The sequence below is a fragment of the Cyprinus carpio genome, chromosome A19, assembly GCF_018340385.1.
Source record: "Cyprinus carpio isolate SPL01 chromosome A19, ASM1834038v1, whole genome shotgun sequence".
Classification (NCBI taxonomy): Eukaryota; Metazoa; Chordata; class Actinopteri; order Cypriniformes; family Cyprinidae; genus Cyprinus; species Cyprinus carpio.
The window spans coordinates 6146767-6167058 of NC_056590.1; the positions used below are offsets into that span (position 1 = coordinate 6146767).

A 20292-nucleotide genomic window follows, 5' to 3' on the forward strand; every position below is an offset into this window, starting at 1 on the left:
ATTTTTTTTGTTTTTTTTTATATGCAGCTACAGCAGTAATATTGTGAAATATTTTTGCTATTAAAAATAACTGCTTTTTATGTGAATATCTGTTAAACTGTAATTTATTCCTGCGATGTGCAGCTGTATTTTCAGCATCATTACTCCAGTCTTCAGTGTCACATGATCTTCAGAAATAATTCTAACATGCTGATTTGCTGCTCAAGAAACATTTATTATTATTATTACGTTGAAAACAGCAGAGTATAATTTTTTTTCAGGTTTCTTTGATGAATAGAAAGTTAAGAAGAACAGCATTCATCTGAAATAGAAATCGTTTGTAACATTATAAATTTATTTATCATTACTTTTGATCAATTTAAAGCATCCTTGCTAAATAAAATTATGCATTTCTATAACCCCCCAATATATATATATATATATATATATATATATATATATATATATATATATATATATATACTGACTCCAAGCTTTTGACTGCTATAGTGTATAATGTTACTAAAGCTTTTTATTTCAGATAAATGCTGAACTTAAGATCTTTCTATTCATCAAAGAATCCTGAAAAAAAAAATACTCAGCCTTTTTTAAATATTAATATTTTTAATTATAATTATAAATGTTTTTTGAGCAGCAAATCAGCATATCAGAATGATTTCTGAAGATCATGTGACACTGAAGACTGGAGTAATGATGCTGAAAATACAGCTGCGCATCACAGAAATAAATTACAGTTTAACACATATTCAAATAGAAAGCAGTTGTTTTAAATAGTAAAAATATTTCACAATATTACTGTTTTTCCTCTATTTCTGATCAAATAAATGCAGACTTGGTGAGCAGAAGAGACTTCTTTTAAAAACATTAAAATTCTTACTGTTCAAAAACTTTTGACTGGTAGTGTGTATATATATATCAAATTCTTTCTATTTTTATTCAGCAGAGGAGGGGCTAATGTATTTTAGCTCCAGGTCAAAGGTCATCAGATTAAATTCCTTTAATTTACTTTAATAGACACAAAACACACACATACACTCACACTTACATGTGGAGAAAATGACAGATTGGATGATTTTCTTTTGCTCTTTTGCTTCTGCTTTTATAAAGACTTTTTGACCAACAGCTGTTTTGCATATACTGCAAGTTTTATATAATACTGTTATTTTTACAAATATTTTAGCATCACAAAACCAATAGGTCAGCAGGAGATGGGATAAACAGCGTTACTGACCTTCTGTGTTTTTAACAATTAATTAAGTCTCATACTGTAAAACATGGCTTTTATTTTATAAAAATGTCTGTGTTTGAAGTGTGTTTACATATAATGACCTCAGAATTTGGTACATAATTGTATATAAGTTAATATGATACCATAAAACTATGTGTGAAATTTATATAATGTATAATAAAGAGACCAGTTAATGCATGCGTAACTGTGCCGTAATGCGTAACCGTTTAATTCCCGTGTGTCCGTCACCTCGCGTAACTCCGGTGTCCGCAGGGACTCAGATGAGGAGGAGATGCAGTTTAGTTAAACGTCTTTTCTTAGGCAGTGTGGTGTGTGCGCCTGTCATTGTCCTGCTGGAGTTTAATGCAATTATGGGATTACTGTCCTGCGCCTCTAAAGCCGGTAATATTTACTACACATGCAGCTCCGGTTCACGGTACCGACATTCAGTTCACGGAAACCCGAAAATATGAATAAACCGGATGTTTCTTGCTCGGTGCGTGTTAGAAAGGTTGCTGATTCCCTTTTGCAAGGAATGAAGGAATTATCTGGACTTTTTGGAGTTACACTAATGGAAAGATGAACGTCGAGCGCGTGGAAACGAGGAAAACTTCAGGAATCAGGAATTCGGTTACAATATCTGAAGGTTTGCAAAAACATTATTTATGGAATATTGTGTTTTAGATCAATATGTCAAAATATATGAGCGAACTCTGAGGATGGAGCATGAACAGAATTACATTTATTTTCTAACAAATCGTTTTTACCTAACAAATCATCATTCAAGTGTGTTTTAGATCTGAAAGTTGCTTAAAATAAAAAAAAAAAAAAAAAAAAAAAAAAAAAATGGTACTGGTCAGTGTACCATAAACAAACCTTCTCTTTTCCATTCAGATTAATTTTAAATCTAAAATCTTGATGCTTGAATAAAAATGTTCATATTTATTTGTACTCCAAGAAGACTTGCATTTCACAGGATATTGCTGATACAAGAGTTTATCCTTATCTGTTTTAGACATACCTGTAAGAGTGTCAGTGTTTATTCTGACAGTAGATTTGCACTGTTAACTGCTTGTTTACCACATAAAAAAATAAATAAAAAAAATCCAATGTGCTCATAAGTTTTTTTGGTTTGACAGGACTCATGGATGTCCTTGGATAAATCTGTATTTCTGCAAAGGATCTGATAGTTCATAGAGTTCTCCATTGTTATGTCTGTATCTGCTCTACCGGAATGGAAGCAGCTGCTACTGGAGCGAAAGCGAAGAGAGGAGGAGGAGAGAGAGAGACGAGAGAGGGAGGAAGAGGAGCGGTTGGCCTGCATGCCGGCTTGGAAGCGAGGGATCATCCAGAGAAGGAGGGCGAAGCAAGATGAGGAAAGAGAGAGGGAGAAAGAGAGAGACACTCCAGATATCCTGAGCATTAATGAGGACATCATCACAGAGCAGACGGATAGTAAACCCACACATCACCTCCAGACTGAGCAGACTGGGTATAAATTGCAAAAACAGATATCCAAAGACACCATCAGCCCCATTCAACAGAACCCCTTCATCCGTTCTGAGAACAGCTTTAGGAGAGATAACAGAGGGAAGGAGGTGATTAGAGATGGAGAGAATGAGGGTAAAAAGGCCGCCAATAATAGAGGGAGAGAAAGAAATAGGGAAACAGAGAAGGAGATCTGGAGAGAACGAGATGGAGAGATGTGGGTCGAGAAGATGGGAAGTAAAAGTGAGGGAAGAGAGCGAGACAGAAGCATTGGGAGAGAAATCAGAGAGGCAGACACTGGCACATCTTTATATTCTCCGGTCATAGGTCTTCGCACGATCCAGGCACACAACATTATCATTATTGAGAAAGACAAAAATGTCAAGGAAAAACTGGATAAGAGAGAAAAGGAGGTCAGGGAGGATCAGAAAAGGATGAGGATGGATTTGAGGGAGTTTCTAGCTGGCGGAGGAAGCGTGACGGAAATTAGTGCTTCAGAAATACTAATATTATAAAAGCGCGTGTTGTGTGTGGTTTTGGAGGCTGAGACTGGAGGGATACCAGAGAGAGGGAGCAGATGTTTAGAGAAAGAGGGGATATGGTCCTCCATGCAACTAATGTCAAGGACGGTCATGCAAAGAGCCAAGAGAGTCCTGAACCACAAGGAAATGGGAGCTACAGAATGTAGTGGTCGGGTCAGTCAGCTGCTTAGTAAGTTTGGTGAACACCCAAAACCTCCAGTACGCTCCAAGAGCACGGAGTGCTTCAAGAACCGGGCCAGATACAGCACAGGAGACCTGTATGTGGAGGAGGAACAGAGTACAGAGGAGATTGAAATGAGTCTGATGCTCAGGGGTGTTCCCAAACGCTCCTTTAGCTTCTCCGACCGCGTGGTTTGCCAACAGGATAACAGAGATTGTAAGCAAAAGACAGATTTTAAGGTGGTGGAGAGGTCGTACTCCGACCGCAGGGTCAAAACAGGGGTCTCTGACCAATCAGGAAGTGAACCAAAGGTCGCCAGGCGATGGGGTCGACTCAAATATGATGAGGTGATGCATAAAAAGAGACAAAATAAGAGGAATAAATCTGTTTGTGGAGAGACAGAGGAATGGACTTCAAGTTTAGACGGAAGAGAAGACTTCACTCTGGCCTCTGTCAAAATCCCTGAAGGTGCCGCGTTTGTGCGACAAGTTCCTATCAAACAAGATGGGACGGAGAGCAGCTCAGAAAGAGAGATTAAGAAAGTGAGAGAGGAGAATGAGAGAGAGAAAATGATAGATAAAGAGATACACAGGCAAGAGGAGAGTGAGACGCTTTTATGGCAGAGATCAACAGATTACCAAACTGAGCCCAAAACAGAATCTGAAAAGAGATGGAATCAAGAGGAGGGAACTGTTGCAGTTTCAAAACAATCCCTTGGCATATATATATCACCCTCGTATGACAGTACTATAGATTTCCCAACAGACAGTCAGTGCCTATGTGACATTACTTCCTCTGCGGATTTCAGTTGCCTAACTATGTCTGACTATGCTGGACAAAGGCAACCCTCTGGCCAAGCAGTCCTTACCCAACACACAGAAGATTTGCTCAGTAAAATAAGAAAAGTCCAGTTAGACGGAGAACTCAAGAGTGCAGGGTATATGTTTTCACATGGAGACAATGAAAGTATTTCTGGTGATATGATTAACCAAGATCAAAAAGAGCATCAACGTTATCAAAGCCTTCCAAAACAAGCCTCTGAGGAACTACATTTTACCTCACAACTCCCACAACAAACTGTTACACTGGGTCAGAGCAAACTCTGCACCCAAGAGGGAGTCACCATCCCCAGGACTGTATTTTATGGAGTCGATATATCATCTGAAAGAAGGAGGGTGAGTCTCCCTGCTGGGGATAAACTAGATGGAGGAGAAGTAGAGAGGAGAGAGAGCTGGAAGGCTTGGCGACCTCTGACCCAAGTGGAGTCTCTGAAAGAGGGAATTTGTCAGCAAGAAAAGAAAAGACAGAAAAATAGGGAGGATGGCAACGAAGAGGGCAGCAGAGAAGAAGGAGGAACTGTGAGAGAACAGGAAGAAACCACATTACAGACTCTCAGACTGTTTGACGTCATACAGGACGTTGACATGGCAAAGTCAAACCCTCAACTTCCTGTTCCTGTTTCTCTGTTGCTCTTGCAGTCAACTTCGACAGAAAGAGTAGTTGGGGAGATCGCCAGAGACGCTTCAGAGAGCGATATCTGCCCCAGGGAAGCAGAGAGAGATGCACAACGCCATGTAGAGGAGTGTGGAACGTGCATTGCTTGGAAAACACAGGACATAGACGAAAGAGAAAGAGAGGAAGAGTTGTTAGAGGAAGAGTATCTTCCTCCTTTTTCTCCCTCCCCACCACTTTCGGACTCGTTGGACGCCATGAGCCGGATCTATAACCTCAAGACGGTGGGGTCCAGGACTGCAGTGTGTATCAGTGAAAGGACAGCTGATATGCCCCCACACAGCGGACCTCAGGGCAAATACAACCCCATCAGACAAGCACCATCACCAGACATCCTGCCAGAAACTGCCAAGCTGTGGAATCATGGGAGGGACGGTAACAAAACTCAGGCGATGGAGTCGGCAGGTGTTCAGATGGTACAGCAGCGTGTGGAACGACTACAGCTGAGGGAACAGGAAGCAGGATGTGGTTACCCCAATGACAAAATGGCACAGCCCTCCATGGAGAGTTGTCCACTTGTAGAGCCAGAGATCAAGGCAACCGAAGGCCAGAAGAAACCAGACATACTAAGAGAGACACAGAAATCCCAAATGCCTACAAGTCCCAGCTTTTCACAAGCCCAACAGAATGCCCAAAGACAACCCCCTAAACAGGTCAGGTCATTCACAATCAACTCCCGGAGCACTGAATCAACAGAAAACTCACAGAAACCTCCAGAACAAAGCTCTCCATCGCCAACCTCTCCCTGTACCGCATCCCCCTCTTCGTCTCCATCTGCGCTTCTCTTTTCCATTAGGAGTGCCTCAGGTAGACCAGGTAAGAGAGGAACTACCATCACAATCACCCCCAGAAGACCTGCTGGGGCAGCCTCGTCTGGTGGCATCCCAACAGGGACCCCTGCAGTGCCCAAAGCAGCCACCCAGGGCCATATATCTACCCCTGCTCCCAGCAGCACCAAGGAGGCAGGGAAGAAGAGGTATCCTACAGCAGAAGAGATTGAAGTGATTGGAGGGTACCAGAAGCTTGAACGGTCATGCTTGGTAAAAAGCAAAGGGACACTGAAAGCGGTGAGTGTTTATTTTTAGTGTTTTTGCATGACCTATATAACGAGCTGATGTGCTGGTAATAAAAGGGCAATACTAAAATGAGCATGCAACATGCTACAATTAGACTCTAAAATATGGGATATGCCATAAAATTAATGCGGGGATATGAAATTGAATTATGATACATTTAGAATTTTGAATATTGGTTATGACATAAAAATTTATAAAAATGTGGGATGATGCAATTCGATTTAATTAGTCTCTAAAATATTGGATATGTCATAAAATTAATACACAACTAGCAAAATGCAACATGCTACAGTTCTGCTTTAACATATGGGATATGCCATAAAATTAATACACAACTAGTAAAATGCAATTTAGATGCATGGTTATGTTTCAGTGGGATTTCTAATTTCACAGAAGAAACAATTGCACTTGAGAAGAGCAAGAGCGAGAGCAAATCAAGGTGTGATCTCTCAAAAGTCAGGCCAGAATATCTCTGTCATCTTTGACTGTGGCCAAAGCAGTTGCTCAGTGTTAAACCTGGATTAGGCTTATCTCTCACGCCATCACAGTCCGCAGGTGAAGATAGTCCCTGTGTGAGTTTACACATTTAAATGCTGCATGAAAAAAAAGAAATCGGAAAATGACTTTATGATTCATTCTGCATTGTTCGGGAGTAGTTAACAAACAAAACAAAAGTCATAAACATATGATTACTCATGCCTTTAAAATTAAAGACCATTACACTTAAAGGCTGACTTCAAAGTAGAACACGTGTCTATGAATAGACTGTGGTTAATCTACTGCATTCATGCCTTCTTCAGTATCTTTCACCCTGACACTGTCCAGTCTGACCTAGACGTTTTTTAGTCTAGAATGACCCAGGAAAGAGCATTATGTAGTTTCAAGTCTACAGAAGAATGTTAATGACACCAGTTCGACTGAACCTTGATAGAAACTAGAAAATAACAGTGACAGGACATTCACAGAAGCATCTCCACAAATGTGATGCTATCAAGAAAAGTGTTATTTTGTTGCATTGTCTATACTGTTTACAAACAAAACCTAAAACACGACCAATGCAGTCTGATTCTTATGAAAGACAAACTCTGGAACTATCAGTCTAATGAATCCTTCACTGAATCAACTATAGGGTTTACTTAATTGACATCTGACTCACTAAACTCTACATTATCATTACTTTCAGTCATGCCTTATTTTTATTTTTGGGCTACAGTAGGGTAGAAATAGAATACAGAAATAGAATTACAGTACATATAGAACCCTGATGTGACCACAAGCCATTTATGATGGCATCTGATTGCAGAATATGACAGTGAGGCTGATACACATGATATACTACTGAATGCTTGGCTTCCTCTCAATATCTTTGTAGTTCCTCCCTTGAGCTGCAGGAAACACTAACACACACAATGCTGGAAACTTTCACTTCTGGAAACACACACACAGCAACTATTCAGAGAGATATTCGGTCCTGTCTTCCAGTGAGGGGTTTAATAACAGTTAAATAGAGCAGTATGTTTGCATTGTGGTGATCAATGTAACCACACACACTAACTTCTGCCAGGAACTGGAGTCAAATGTACATGAAGAGAAAACAACAATGAAATCAGACTCTTAAGACAGAAGAACACAAGCATTTATGATAATAAAACACCTCCAGTTCCAATTATAGTGGAAAAAGTATTCAGTTTTATAAATGACATAATTGTGTTTTACTTTTTAAGTTGTACAATGCTGATTAACGTTCAGCTGTGACTGCATATTATTAGAATTAGAATACAGAAATTTGCTACATTGCCATAAATGGCCTACGTTTATGCTAATGAACTACACTACAGTATACTATCTGTACTAACTGTACATAAAGTTGATTAAATAAAAGTGATATTAAAATAAGCATTAATAAAATTTAAATGGAAGTAAATAAAATTCTATTAATAAAAATAAATAAGGCTTCATAAAAAATTCTGAGAATTAAATCATAAAAAGTATACTAAAATAATAATTTAAGAAATCTAATCAAGTCACTTACTAAAAAATAATATTTTGTCTACCTCCATGACCAACCAACATAACATAAGAGAGCCGTGAACAAGTGAATATTTTGTTACATTATTGAAATAGTTTAAATCTCAGGGGGACTACAAGTAAATATTTTAAATTAAAGAGTTTTAGCTTAAATATCCAATGTTTTAAAAATTCATAATTAAAACTTTTTAAGAGTACTGCGTATAACAACAAATCAATTTTTTTTTTTTTAAATTAAAGTGACAAAAGCAACACATTAAAAGCAGAGCACAGCATGAAACGCTAAACTGTACACATAAGGTGATGTGAAAATTGTTTACAAGCTTAACCCTGTATGATTAAAGTGTGTGTTTTATGTAGCTGCAAACATTTTGGGTTTTTTAAAGCAGTCTTGTGACAACTCTTTGGCTACTTCCTCCTCAGAGCTCTGTCACTTCCTGTAGCCACAGACAAGAGAATGCATAAAATCAAAAGCAACCTAGGGTTATTGCTTTATGAAAATTTCAGTTTATACTATATGACTGAGAATATCACGTGTTCATGCATTGCACTTTACTTGCTCCAAGAGTCATTGCCCTGGTTTACACTCTGACCACATCTAACCTTCATTCTTCTTATAGTTCACACTTGTTGACTGTCTTTGGAGACAGCTTTATGTTCTGTGACTGGGTTCATTATACAGCCTGCTGTTTCTGAGGATCTGTATTGCATGCAATGCTCTGGCTGTGTACTAAACATTTTGTTGAATCTAAAAGATCATCTGTGCATGCATACAGAAAACCTTGTAGTGTTCCTACGCTGTGTGCAACAGAAATAGCAATAGTAGTGTGGCTGTATTACCGTGTGCCCTCTGCAGAACGACTGACGTTAGTCTCTTAATCTGTCAGAGACTCTACACTTTCCTCATTTGAACCTTAAGCCATTATAGCGCTGCTTTTCTCTCTGTATTATGTCCTGAGTTATTTCTGTTTTATCTTATGTTGGAAATTTTGCTGGTCTGAAAACCTAATATTTTAAAATGAAACAGTTTCATTAAATTATTTAGTTTAAAATTTCAAAAAATGTAAAAAGAAAAAAAAAATGCATGTGTTTTATGTTTATTATAATCGATCAATCAGGCTTTTAAGGCTCATACATCCATAAATTTTATTCAAAGGGTCTAAATTGAACAAAAAAAAAATGCTATTTAGTGCATATGCTGATATTTACATGCTTCTGTTATTTATAAGATGAAATTCTGATGTAATGTAAATCAATGAGATCTTTATAACAGTATAGTAGATAAATATTAGTCATCACTCTCTATCTCCAGTAATTTTTGTTTTAGTAAAATGAGATTTAAATAATCCAAACATATAATGCAATGCAATGATAAATGAGAGATGAACAAATTAACGCTCCTCAAAATCTGATGATCAGATTTGAGACGCACTGATTCTTCTAAAAAATGATTGATGGATAATCATGTAAAGCCGAGCCTCTTAAGTCCAGGATGTGTTCATCTGGAAATATTACTAACAATATCAAAGTTATTCTTATGCTTACTTTATAAAAATCAGATCAGATTTGACAGCAAAAAGACACGTGTAGCACGAGCTGAAAGTTGATGTTTGTACAATTAGTCTTATATTCAAGACCATACTGTAATATGTCCGTCACTGTTCTCTCTCTCTCTGTTTCTCTGGTTTAGGTGAAGGTGTGTTTCGATGACACCCAGCTGGAGAGAGTTTGTGAGTACCCTTCAGAAGGTTGTGCGGTAGCATCCCTCCCTTACTCTCCTCATCCGGGGCCGGAGGACGGCGGGATGGAAGAGGGGTGGCGTGGGGGGGAGCAGGAGGCCGAGGGACAGGAGGAAGATGAGGAGGAGGAGAGCGCAGCGTTTGTGTCTCGTAGAGGCATGAATGAATGCGCAGCAAGGGCTCGATTCATAAAAGTGGGTCAGTGGCTTCTAAATTACATCATCAAAATATAAACAAACCAACAATGAAATAAACAAATCCTAAAAACAAAACAATTGTGACTAAACTGTTTAGCTAATTATTTTCATTATTTTCAGATAAAGTCAAAGAGGAAATGAAGCATAAACTGCATTCACACTGAATTGCAGTTTATGCACAGGCTGTTCTACAAGGTTTCTAATACAGCCTGTGCACTATAGTTAAATGAGGTTCGATTGCCTTGGATGAGGAAATAACGCTGATGCACTTTTTAGAATGCATCTTAAATGCATGTGTGAAAACTGTAGTATTAGAAACCTTGTAGAACAGCCTGTGCATGTGCGATTTACAGTATAAATATAAAACTTATATTTTGACTTCATCAGTGTTTTGTTTGCACTGCTCTTAAAGGAATAGTTCACCCAAAAATGTTTATTTGCTTAAAGTGCTCGCCCTCAGGCCATTCAAGATTAGGATGAGTTTGTTTCTTCATCAGATTTGTAAAAATATAGCATTGCATCAGTGTCTCATCAATGGATGCTCAGCAGTGAATGGGTGCCGTCAGAATGAGAGTCCAAACAGCTGATAAAAACATCACAATAATCCACAAGTAATCCACAGCACTCCAGTCCATCAGTTAATGACTTGAGAAGACAAAAGATGAAACACATCCAGCATTAAGATGTTTTTAACTTCAAACTATCACTTATGGCTAAAATAAAAGCCCTCTATCTGTACTATTGCTTTCTCCAGTGAAATTTTCAGCAAATGAATTTGGGTGAACTTCCTTTAAAGTAGCAATTGTATTATGTGCTGTTATGATAATTATATGAAATATAAACGCACGTTGCATGCAGTTCAGGGTTGTGCCTTCAGTTCATGAAGAATTAGAACTGAATTGGCCTCAACACACAGAAAGCTGAAGTGGAATGACAGGAAGTGGAAATTACTGAGTTATTATTCAAAGAAATCCAACAAAGATCAGTCTATCTGAATCTGGCACAATCCTGCTGCAGTTAAAAAAAAAAACATTAATAGAAAAGTTTAAATCATAAAATTATATTTTTTCATTGTCATTTTAAATGTCATTTTTGTCTGTCTTTTGTTTTTTTGTTTTTTCCAGATGAATCCTGTAAACGACTTTCCAAATAACAAACCAGGGCATCCTTTAGATTTTCAATTCTTTACATTTGCAGGAGGTGTAAGTAATGATAAACTTTTTATAAATTGGTTTTAATTATTTTTTTCATTATTTTTGTTTAGTTTTGCTGATCCAGACAGAGAATCAAATATACTTTACAAACACAATATATATATATTTTTTATATAGTTTTTAAATACTTTTTTAGATTATTTTAATGAAATTATTTTAAAAGCATTTCTATTTCATGTTCAGAGATGAAGAAAATAAATGTTAATTATATGTAGTGCGCAGTTCAAGCCATGCAAGTGCTGCTCTGATTCACAGAATGATGTCCTCAGGTCTGATGTGATGGTTTGCCCAATTTAACGAGTTTTACAATTAAAAAACTTTTATGGGCTGAATGATTTGTTAATTTCAAAATGTTTACTTTAAAAAATAACAGTAATAGACTTCAGTTATATCATTTAACACATTTGAGGGGACTTATTTATATTCATAAATGGAAATGAAACCCTCACCATCTGATTGTCATGTGAGTAGAGTTTACTCTCTTTGGTGAATGTATGATTATGATGAATAAAGGTTAGATTAAATATTGTCATGGTACAGTAATATGATATTTGTATAGGAAACAAGGAGACAAGTTTTCATCATGTGATGCATATAGAGTATGAGTGAGCCAGAGAGAACTGATATGCAGTGAGACACTTGCATTTTTACAATACTATAAAAAAAAGTTTGTACTATACTATAAAAAAAAGTTTTTAAGTTTGTACTTAAATACCAGTTTGTCTATTTTAACTTCACAACAAAATGAAGAAGCACCTTCAAAATGTTAATAAACATTACAGACATATACAGTGTGTGTGTATTTTATTTAAAAGTCCATCATTGAGTGACTGGTTGGTTTATCGATTATTTTGCACTCTGTATTATAGCGCCACCTGCTGGTCAATCATAATAACGATGAGTGATTTTCCACATCAAATCATCTGAAATATTAATAAGATGCCCATCTGCACAGTCCCCGTGGACAGTTACAGTATTAAATCAATTTATTGCAATTTACCGCCTTTGTCAAATTTCATTGCTGACCAAAATAAGCTTTCAGGTGAAATTTTTACAAGTTATTTGATTAGGAACACAACAGTTCCCTCACTATAACACTGAAAAACTCACAGTTCAGAATTGTTTAACACTCATCAGTCTCCATAGAGAGTGTTCTTCAACAGATGTGTTTTACAACAAAGTACTACAATAGTCCCATGGTTCAGTGATGGTATAACACTTCATGTATAAACAGATAGCACACGTAGGCGTATGTCTGCAAGATGTCTGTTAAATATCGCTTCAACTGGAAAGCATTTGCTGAGTACAAACATCTAAAAGACGTCTTTAAGAAAAACATCTTAAAGACATCTTCTAAACGTCTATTTGACATCTGATAGGAAACGTCCTATAGACGTATAGCAGAAGAGCAAACACTAAAAAATACGACTTGCAGATGTAAATGCAGACATTAAATATAGTCTCCATGATGTATCAGCCTATGTGTGCTATAAGGGTATTTATTTACAGAGATATATGTCAAACTTTTTTTTTTCACAAGTTGGGAGCTCTTTTCTAACGAGCTGATGATGATCTGAATCAGGTGTGTTAAATAAGAGATACATGCAAAAATATGCAGAGCGGGGGTATGCTAGGACTTTAATTGAGAACTACTGATCTACAACAAAATAGAACGAACTTTGGTGATAACTAAGTGAATATTTAAATACTATGATACTGGTTTCTAGCTAGAAATAACATCAAAAGTGCAAAAAAGTTGGTCAGGAACATATATTTACACACAAACTGACCACCAACCGCAACTTTTAGACGCCTTTTTTTTTTTTTTTTTTTTTTTTTTTTTTTTTTTTTTTAGCTCAACATCTCAAGAGACAGGAAGTGATTCGAACGTGCCTTCCTATGAATCGCCGCAGACATCTGATCACGTGTAGACATCTAAATCGTGCTTCAAAATTTCTTCAGGATGGACTAATAGCAGTAATAAATATTTGAACTAATAGCTAGCAGATACGAATGATAAATAACGCATTTTATTATTATTAATTTAATCCTTACTTTTCGATATAGGCTACTCCCCAGCCTTCACTTTCAGACATTTCCCCTCCAAATCATTTCAAATTCTTGATGAGCGGGAAAATCCTAACGGCTCCGCTATGGCTGTGTAAATTGTACGTCAGTGTAAACTTTTTCTTTTTCTTTCCCTTAAAATTATGAAGCGGACAGTAACCTCGTGTCATAATGTAAGTATGTTTTATATTACTTACAAAAAGTACCATACCATGTTTTGACTCATTAATTGAAATGTAAATGCTATAGCTAATATAGTGTGCTATATAAATAGGCCTATTATGATATATTACCATCACTGTACTGTAGTGCTTCAGTAGTCTACTATTTGTAAGGGCGATATGAGTTTTTATGCTGTGTTATGGTTTTATGTGTATTATATTTTATGAGTAATCGCCTTTTTAACCATATGCCAATTTAAGCGGGGCACTTTAATGTTTCCCAACTAGTTTGTGAGGAATTTGCTGGTCTAAATCAATTACTCATAAAGACCACTAGATAGCAGCAGAAGACTGAAAACTAACTTAATGCTGGTACTAAATACCGAGGAAAGATTTAGACAGCTTCCATTATTGGGACCCCTAATGGGCCTGGTCCTCAAGCCTGAATCCATCCATCAAAACCCAGTTACTCAAGTGCATGTCAATCAACAGCCATTTGTAGAGTGAGTGTTAAGACACCTGCTCATGATGGACTAACTCTGGGACCTTCATCAGCTCTGTTCTTGCACTATAGCTAAATACTCTGTGCTCGTTAGGAACTCATGTGCAGTGATTAAAAAGAGTGTAAATATATGCTCTGACAATGATCCCATTATGATTCTTCACTAAATGATGCTTCATAGAATCAGGAATTTGATTGGGTTTGATTAAAATAGATTTGATTGTTTTGGTTATCCCTCCATATTTGTGTCTTCAGAATCAGAATATTTACTAAAAATAATTATGCATGAAGATGCATTTGTAATTGAAGGAATATTTTACACCGTAGTAAAATAAAAAAACAGTAGGTTTTACATTCATAGTCCCACTGTATTTAAAAAAAGAAACGGATGCATAATACTTTGAATATTATAATAATCTTTATAAATGATAAAAAAAAAAAAATCTTTAGTAATTGCATTGAAATTTAATTGTCAGACGGATGCATAATGACACTATATGTGTGTTTGTGCATTGTCAGTCTGATGTAATATTAGTTTACCAGCAGCTTGATATATAATTTAATGCATTTGCAAATATTGCAGGTTATTTTTGTGTTTTTTGGATTTCCTCTTGTTATTTGGGGCCTATTTGAGCATATGCTGTGTATTTTCTCCACTCTATCATGGTAATTTCCACTTAATGTGATTTGTGATTTTTATTGCATGTCAGTTTGGTATGAAACATCTGTTTAGAGCATAAACATAAGTGCATTTTTAAGGCTTCAGGCAGGAATCTCATTCAGTCATTAACAGACTGCTGTTATTATCTCTCAGTTCTCCAGTGGTTTGAAGGCTCTTTCTCATGTCTTTTGAAGGCTTCTCTAAAATATTCACATTTGTTTGAGTATGTTTTCTCAGTTTGAGTGTGTCTAACAGCTGTACCCAGAAATGAGCTCTTATACAGACATGAGTCTGTCTAAAAATGACAGCACATCTCTCCGTTCTTGCGGCGTTGTGCGCTGTAAGATGTCAGATGTGGCTTTCTCACCGTGCAGGGGGTTCAGTCTTGAAATAGTTCTTTTCCCAAAAGGCAAGTCACACCACAGAACACGGATAGCACAGACACTCTCACCAGTTAATTACACCTCGTTTGTAGTTCTGTTCTGATCCTTTAACACACACCGAGTACCTGAGGTGTGTATACAGGTTTCTCAGATCCACAGACTGCATTGATTTACCTGAGTGCACCTTTATGATGCACAGACATGATGCTAACTTATCAGATTCACTTTTATTTGTAGTTTTGTAATCTTTTGCTATGATTCCCATTATTCTTTAAAATTTTACCAATGCCATAGGTTTGATTCCCAGGAAACACACATCAATAAAATGCACATCTCGATATTCTTCTTAATGCATTAATGTCTTTCGATGGCAAGCTTGTAGAATAACACATTTTATTTTCAACAAGCACTGCTATTGTTGTTGCACTTTTTGAAAAACATCGTTTTTGGCCATTATTTATGTGTCATATAGAGCTGCTGTCAGAAATTTGTCCCAATGCGAGTTGCCAGTCACCACAATGACGCAATGGAGTCTAAAACGCTCCAGTGCCAGAGGCTTCAGACATTCATGTGTCGAACTGTTAGGTACAAAAACCATCAGCCTGCCGTAAAGAAAGATTGAGTCTTAAAGGAATAGTTGTCCATCATATTTATTGATTTCTTCTGCAACAGAATATTGCTGTTTGTCATACAATGAAAATAGATGGTGATTAATAGCGCCAAACTCTCAAAAGTGCACCATCAAAGTATGATAAAGTTATAGTGTTTTTTTTTTGTCTTTTCTAAAGCGCTTTATAGACCTGTATTTTTTTGTGAAGTAACTGAATGGAGTAGTACAGCTCCTTTTGTGTTTCTCTGGAGATAGTAAGTCTCGGAGGAAGGTTTGGAATAACATGAGGATAAGAAAATGGTGATTTAACTCTTTAATCAGCTTTTTTTTTTTTTCTGGGAGTGTTTATTAGTTTTGAATATGGTTTAATTCCAGGTTGTTTTATCAAGCTCTTTGCTTCAGAGATATCGTCTGTTTTGGTGTTGAGAGGAGCTGTTTTTATCAATCTGAAGTGTTTTCCAGAGGGTTTGCAGTCTGGTGTGGTTTAGTGTTGTGCTCAGAGCTCAGAGCTGATATCTGGAAGGTTGCTGGTTCAATTCCCACAAGGACTGACCAATGAATTATCTCCATTGTGTCTGTTATCAAGACACTTAACCTCAGGTGACTCCATGGAGACTGACCCCATCATAAATTAATGTCACTGCTCTGTGGCACGTCAGGTGAAATTCACAAACACGGGTTCTGGTGTGCAAATGTGCTTTATATTCTACTTTCTTTTTGTCTGAAAGCTGAATTTTCAGCGTCATTACTCCAGTCTTCAGTGTCACGTGATCTTCAGATATCATTCTAATATGCTGATTTGCTGCTTAAGAAACATTTCTGATTATTATCAATGTTGAAATCAATTGTGCTGCCCAACATTTCTGAGGAAACAGTGATGCATTTTATTTTTCAGGATACTTTTGATAGATAGAAAGTTCAAAAGAACAGAAGTTATTTGAAATAGGAATATTTTGTAACATTATAAATGTCTTTAATATCACTTTTGATCGATTGAATGTGTCCTTGCTGAATAAAAGTATTAATTTTTTCAAGTCCCCAAACAAACTGTGTAGTGACTTTGAGTAAGAAATGCATTAAGAAATATATTCCAAATCATATGTTTGATAATTATTTGGATGTAAAAGCAAATGCTTTCAGCTTAAGTGTCTTATAGATGACTTACCACAGTTTCAGTCCCTCTGGAGTAACCTGAGGTTAAGTGTCTTGCACATAGACTGAGTAATGATGATCGGAGGCCAGTCCTTGTGCTGACCAAACCAGCAAGCCTTGAGCTTTTATCCAGTATCACACTTCCATCACTCATGAGATTATGGTCTCCAGCTAACTAAACTAAGATAGATGAGCTCCCACAGATAACTATGAACCATTGCATCCCCTGGTTCTCCAGGATCCTGTAGGTCTGTCATAACTGGGGCCAACGGGGTCAACAGTTCAACTCTAGAGGAGCCGCCATCTGCTCCAAAAGACATTCGATCACACTGCTAGCATTATGCTTTATGGACATTCTAACATATTAAAAATGCTTATAAGTTACTCTAACATCTAAAAAATAAATGCTTTTATTCATCAAGGATGCATTGAATTGATCAAAAGTGCCAGTAAAGATGTTTATAATGTTAAAAAAGATTTCTATTTCAAATAAATGCTGTTCTTTTGAACTCTCTGTTCATCAAAGAATCATGAAAAAATAAAATAAATCATGGTTTCCGTGATTATATGAAGCAGCACAACTGTTTTCAACATTGATAATAATCAGAAATGTTTCTTGAGCAGCAAATCAGCATATTATTATGATTTCTGAAGATCATGTGACACTGAAGACTGGAGTAATGATGCTGAAAATTCAACTTTAATCACAGGAATAAATATTCACATAGAAAACAGTTATTGTAAATTGTAATAATGTTTCAATGTTTTATCAAATAAATGCAGCCTTGGTGAGCAGAAGAGACTTCTAGAGAATTCTAGTGTGTATGATTTATTTAATGTAAATATATAACCTGTAACTGCAATACATGCAAAAACTAGGCTACAATAATTAGAAAGCAAAACTTGACATCAATGACAGATTTATTTGTATTTTTTTGTGGCGCTTTGGAATATTTGATTCTGGTTGGTTAATACTATTGTTGTCCCGTGCAACTGATTCCCTTCATAGCAGTGCTAGACTTAATTATCACGTAATGAAATAGTTTACACTACTGTATTTCATGTTTGTTAATTTATTTGGGAAGTACATGTTAAATGCAGAAATGGTGGGGGATATGTATTATTGGTCAAGTGTTTAAACAATAGAAGACAATAATAGAAAAACAAACGTGTGTATTGAGTGGGTTATTCAGGATGGAGGTTATCAAGTGTGTTGCGTTTGTTCCCCGGGGGGAATAGAAGACAATTGGAGGGATGGAAGGATGTTGTTTTTCTTTTTTTCCAGTGGTTTGGACCCTACAGGGACAACCTAAATCTGTCGGTAATTGAAGTTGCATTGATTTGATTTAAGGCAACGCAACTTTCCAGCCGGCCGGCTACGGACAACATGCTCCCTGTACACACACACACACACACACACACTTGACTGGAACTTGTTTGCGGTCATGTTGGAAGCTTTAGTGCTCCATGTGTCTGCTGGTGTCTCTGGGGAGAGCCACAGGGGGTTGCTGGTACCGAACGACGCCTCCGACCCGCCATCCTGATCCAGAACTATGAAGTAGAAGTGTGGCTGCGTTCGAAAGTAGTTACTGTACAGTGAATACTAGTATGTGAAACAGCACTCATTATGCATCAAGAAGTCATTGTTGTCACATGACCTCCACATGAGCATTTATAATTCATTGAATGAGATCCGCTTATCTCAGAATTTTGCATTTCCAAACCAATTTTACAAATAGTCTTAAAGGGCCGTTTACGCAAAATAGTCTTAAAGGGCCAGTGCCATTTCAAACCCACAAGACTTTTGAAATCTTTGAAACACAACATTTTTATGAACTCTGTGAGGTTTCTGACTCCTTTCAAACTGTACATGCAACCAAACGTTTAAGATCCAGAAAGATCAAAAACTAATCCATATGAATCGAGTGTTTTAATCAAAGTCTGTGTGCGTGTTGATCATAAAAATTGAAATGATAAAGCCAGATAAACCCCTAAATTAAATCTGTTCATAATATAAAGTGAGAATACTTAACCAATTAAAAGCTCAATTTATATGGATCTTATAACCATTTTGGATCTTAGTTTTGGCTATCTGGACTTTCATTAAAAGTACAGAAACCTCTTAGGCTTAATATCGTAGTTTATGTTTTAAAAGATTAACTAAAGTCTTATAGGTTGGATCAACATGAGGGTGAGTAAATGATGAACTGGCCCTTTAACTTGTTGCAGTTTGATAGAATAGAATGAGTCAATAATTATTAGATAAATAATAAAAAATGTTAACTGAATCACTTATGTTGCATTTGTTATACTGGAAATAAAATGTGGAATCGGGTGCATTGCATTGTGGGATACAGTAGTGCAGTGCTCCCTGGTTGTGTGCTGCACTTTTTGACATGTGCAAAAGAATATTAGCGTACCATGCTTAATATACACACAGCAGAAATACTATGGGGTTCTGAACATATGATCAGTGTTTCGTTCTTCTAAATCAGTGCTAGTGCGTTCAACCTTATGCAGAATTTTGATTTTACAGTATGTGTGTGTGTGTGTGTGTGTGTGTGTGTGTGTGTGTGTGTGTGTGTGTGTGTGTGTTGCGGTTGTTCTCCAGCGGTAAAGCCCAGACCCTCCCAGGACTTCAAGGGGTGTCTGAAATCAATTCAGTGTTAAGTGCAGGTCTGAGCAGGGGACAGTTTCAGGCCCCAACACTGTTATTCACGCACTACTGACCCAGACCATACACACACACACACACACACACATAGCACGACACACAAGCTAGGATACAGCTGGACAATCTGTGATCACGACCCAGCACAACAGACCTGACCTCCTCAAATCAGCCTAAAGAGTCAGATTAATCTGAGAACAGACTGATCTCAGTTCTTTCTCATTTCCCACACCTCCTCCTGCAAGCTACATGTCCATTCACTCCGCCCGTGTTAAAGGACTGTTTCACTGTGTGTTAATGATGTTTGAGAGTCTTAAAGGGATAGTTCACCCCAAAAAATGAAGACGGTCATCATTTGATTACCTTCATGCAGTTTATTTATTTATTTTAGCAGAGATGTTCCACGGTTGTTTATATTATTTATTCATACTGGTCAAAAAAAATTGAATAATTATTATTATTTTTTTTTTTTTATGTTTTCAAAGCAAGTCTCTTCTTCCCACAAATGCTGAATTTATTTGATTAAAAATACAATAAAACAGTAATATTGTAATATTGCTTTCTATTTTTAATATAATTTAAAATATAATTTATTCCTGTGATCAAAGCTGAATTTTCAGCATCATTAATCCAAATCATTCTAATATGAGCATTTACAGTAAGTGGATCAAAAAAGATCATCAAAGCTGTCCTAAGGCAAGAATGGGTATTGTTTTGGTTTTAGGACAACTTTGATGAAAGGTTTTGATCCATTGTTGCTGACTCGTGGGTTGGATTTGTTTTGTTTTTTGTTTTCTGTATCATTTACTCACAGTGTTTAAAAACAACAGACAGAGGTGATCACTGGGCCATTCTTGAGTCCAAATGGACAGAACAGTAAATGTGTGTGTGTGTGTGCGTG

General features: G+C 36.8%; 1 protein-coding gene across 1 annotated transcript; it reads left to right on the forward strand.

Moving 5' to 3' along the window:
- The first annotated feature begins 1439 nt into the window (after positions 1 to 1439).
- On the forward strand, positions 1440 to 11971 carry LOC109086768 (protein phosphatase 1, regulatory subunit 18). Its single transcript, XM_042775905.1, has 5 exons — positions 1440 to 1874; positions 2368 to 3216; positions 3259 to 5997; positions 9725 to 9967; positions 11095 to 11971. Exons 2-5 carry the CDS (start codon positions 2440 to 2442, stop codon positions 11206 to 11208), a joined length of 3873 nt encoding a protein of 1290 aa, XP_042631839.1. The 5' UTR covers positions 1440 to 1874; positions 2368 to 2439; the 3' UTR covers positions 11209 to 11971.
- Positions 11972 to 20292: the final 8321 nt, after the last annotated feature.

Coding starts and splice junctions, on each gene's coding strand:
- LOC109086768 (XM_042775905.1), top strand. CDS start 2,440: ATGTCTGTATCTGCTCTACCGGAATGGAAGCAGCTGCTACTGGAGCGA. Junction 3,217..3,258: donor CGGAAATTAGTGCTTCAGAA/ATACTAATATTA, acceptor GTGGTTTTGGAG/GCTGAGACTGGAGGGATACC. Junction 9,968..11,094: donor CAAGGGCTCGATTCATAAAA/GTGGGTCAGTGG, acceptor TGTTTTTTCCAG/ATGAATCCTGTAAACGACTT.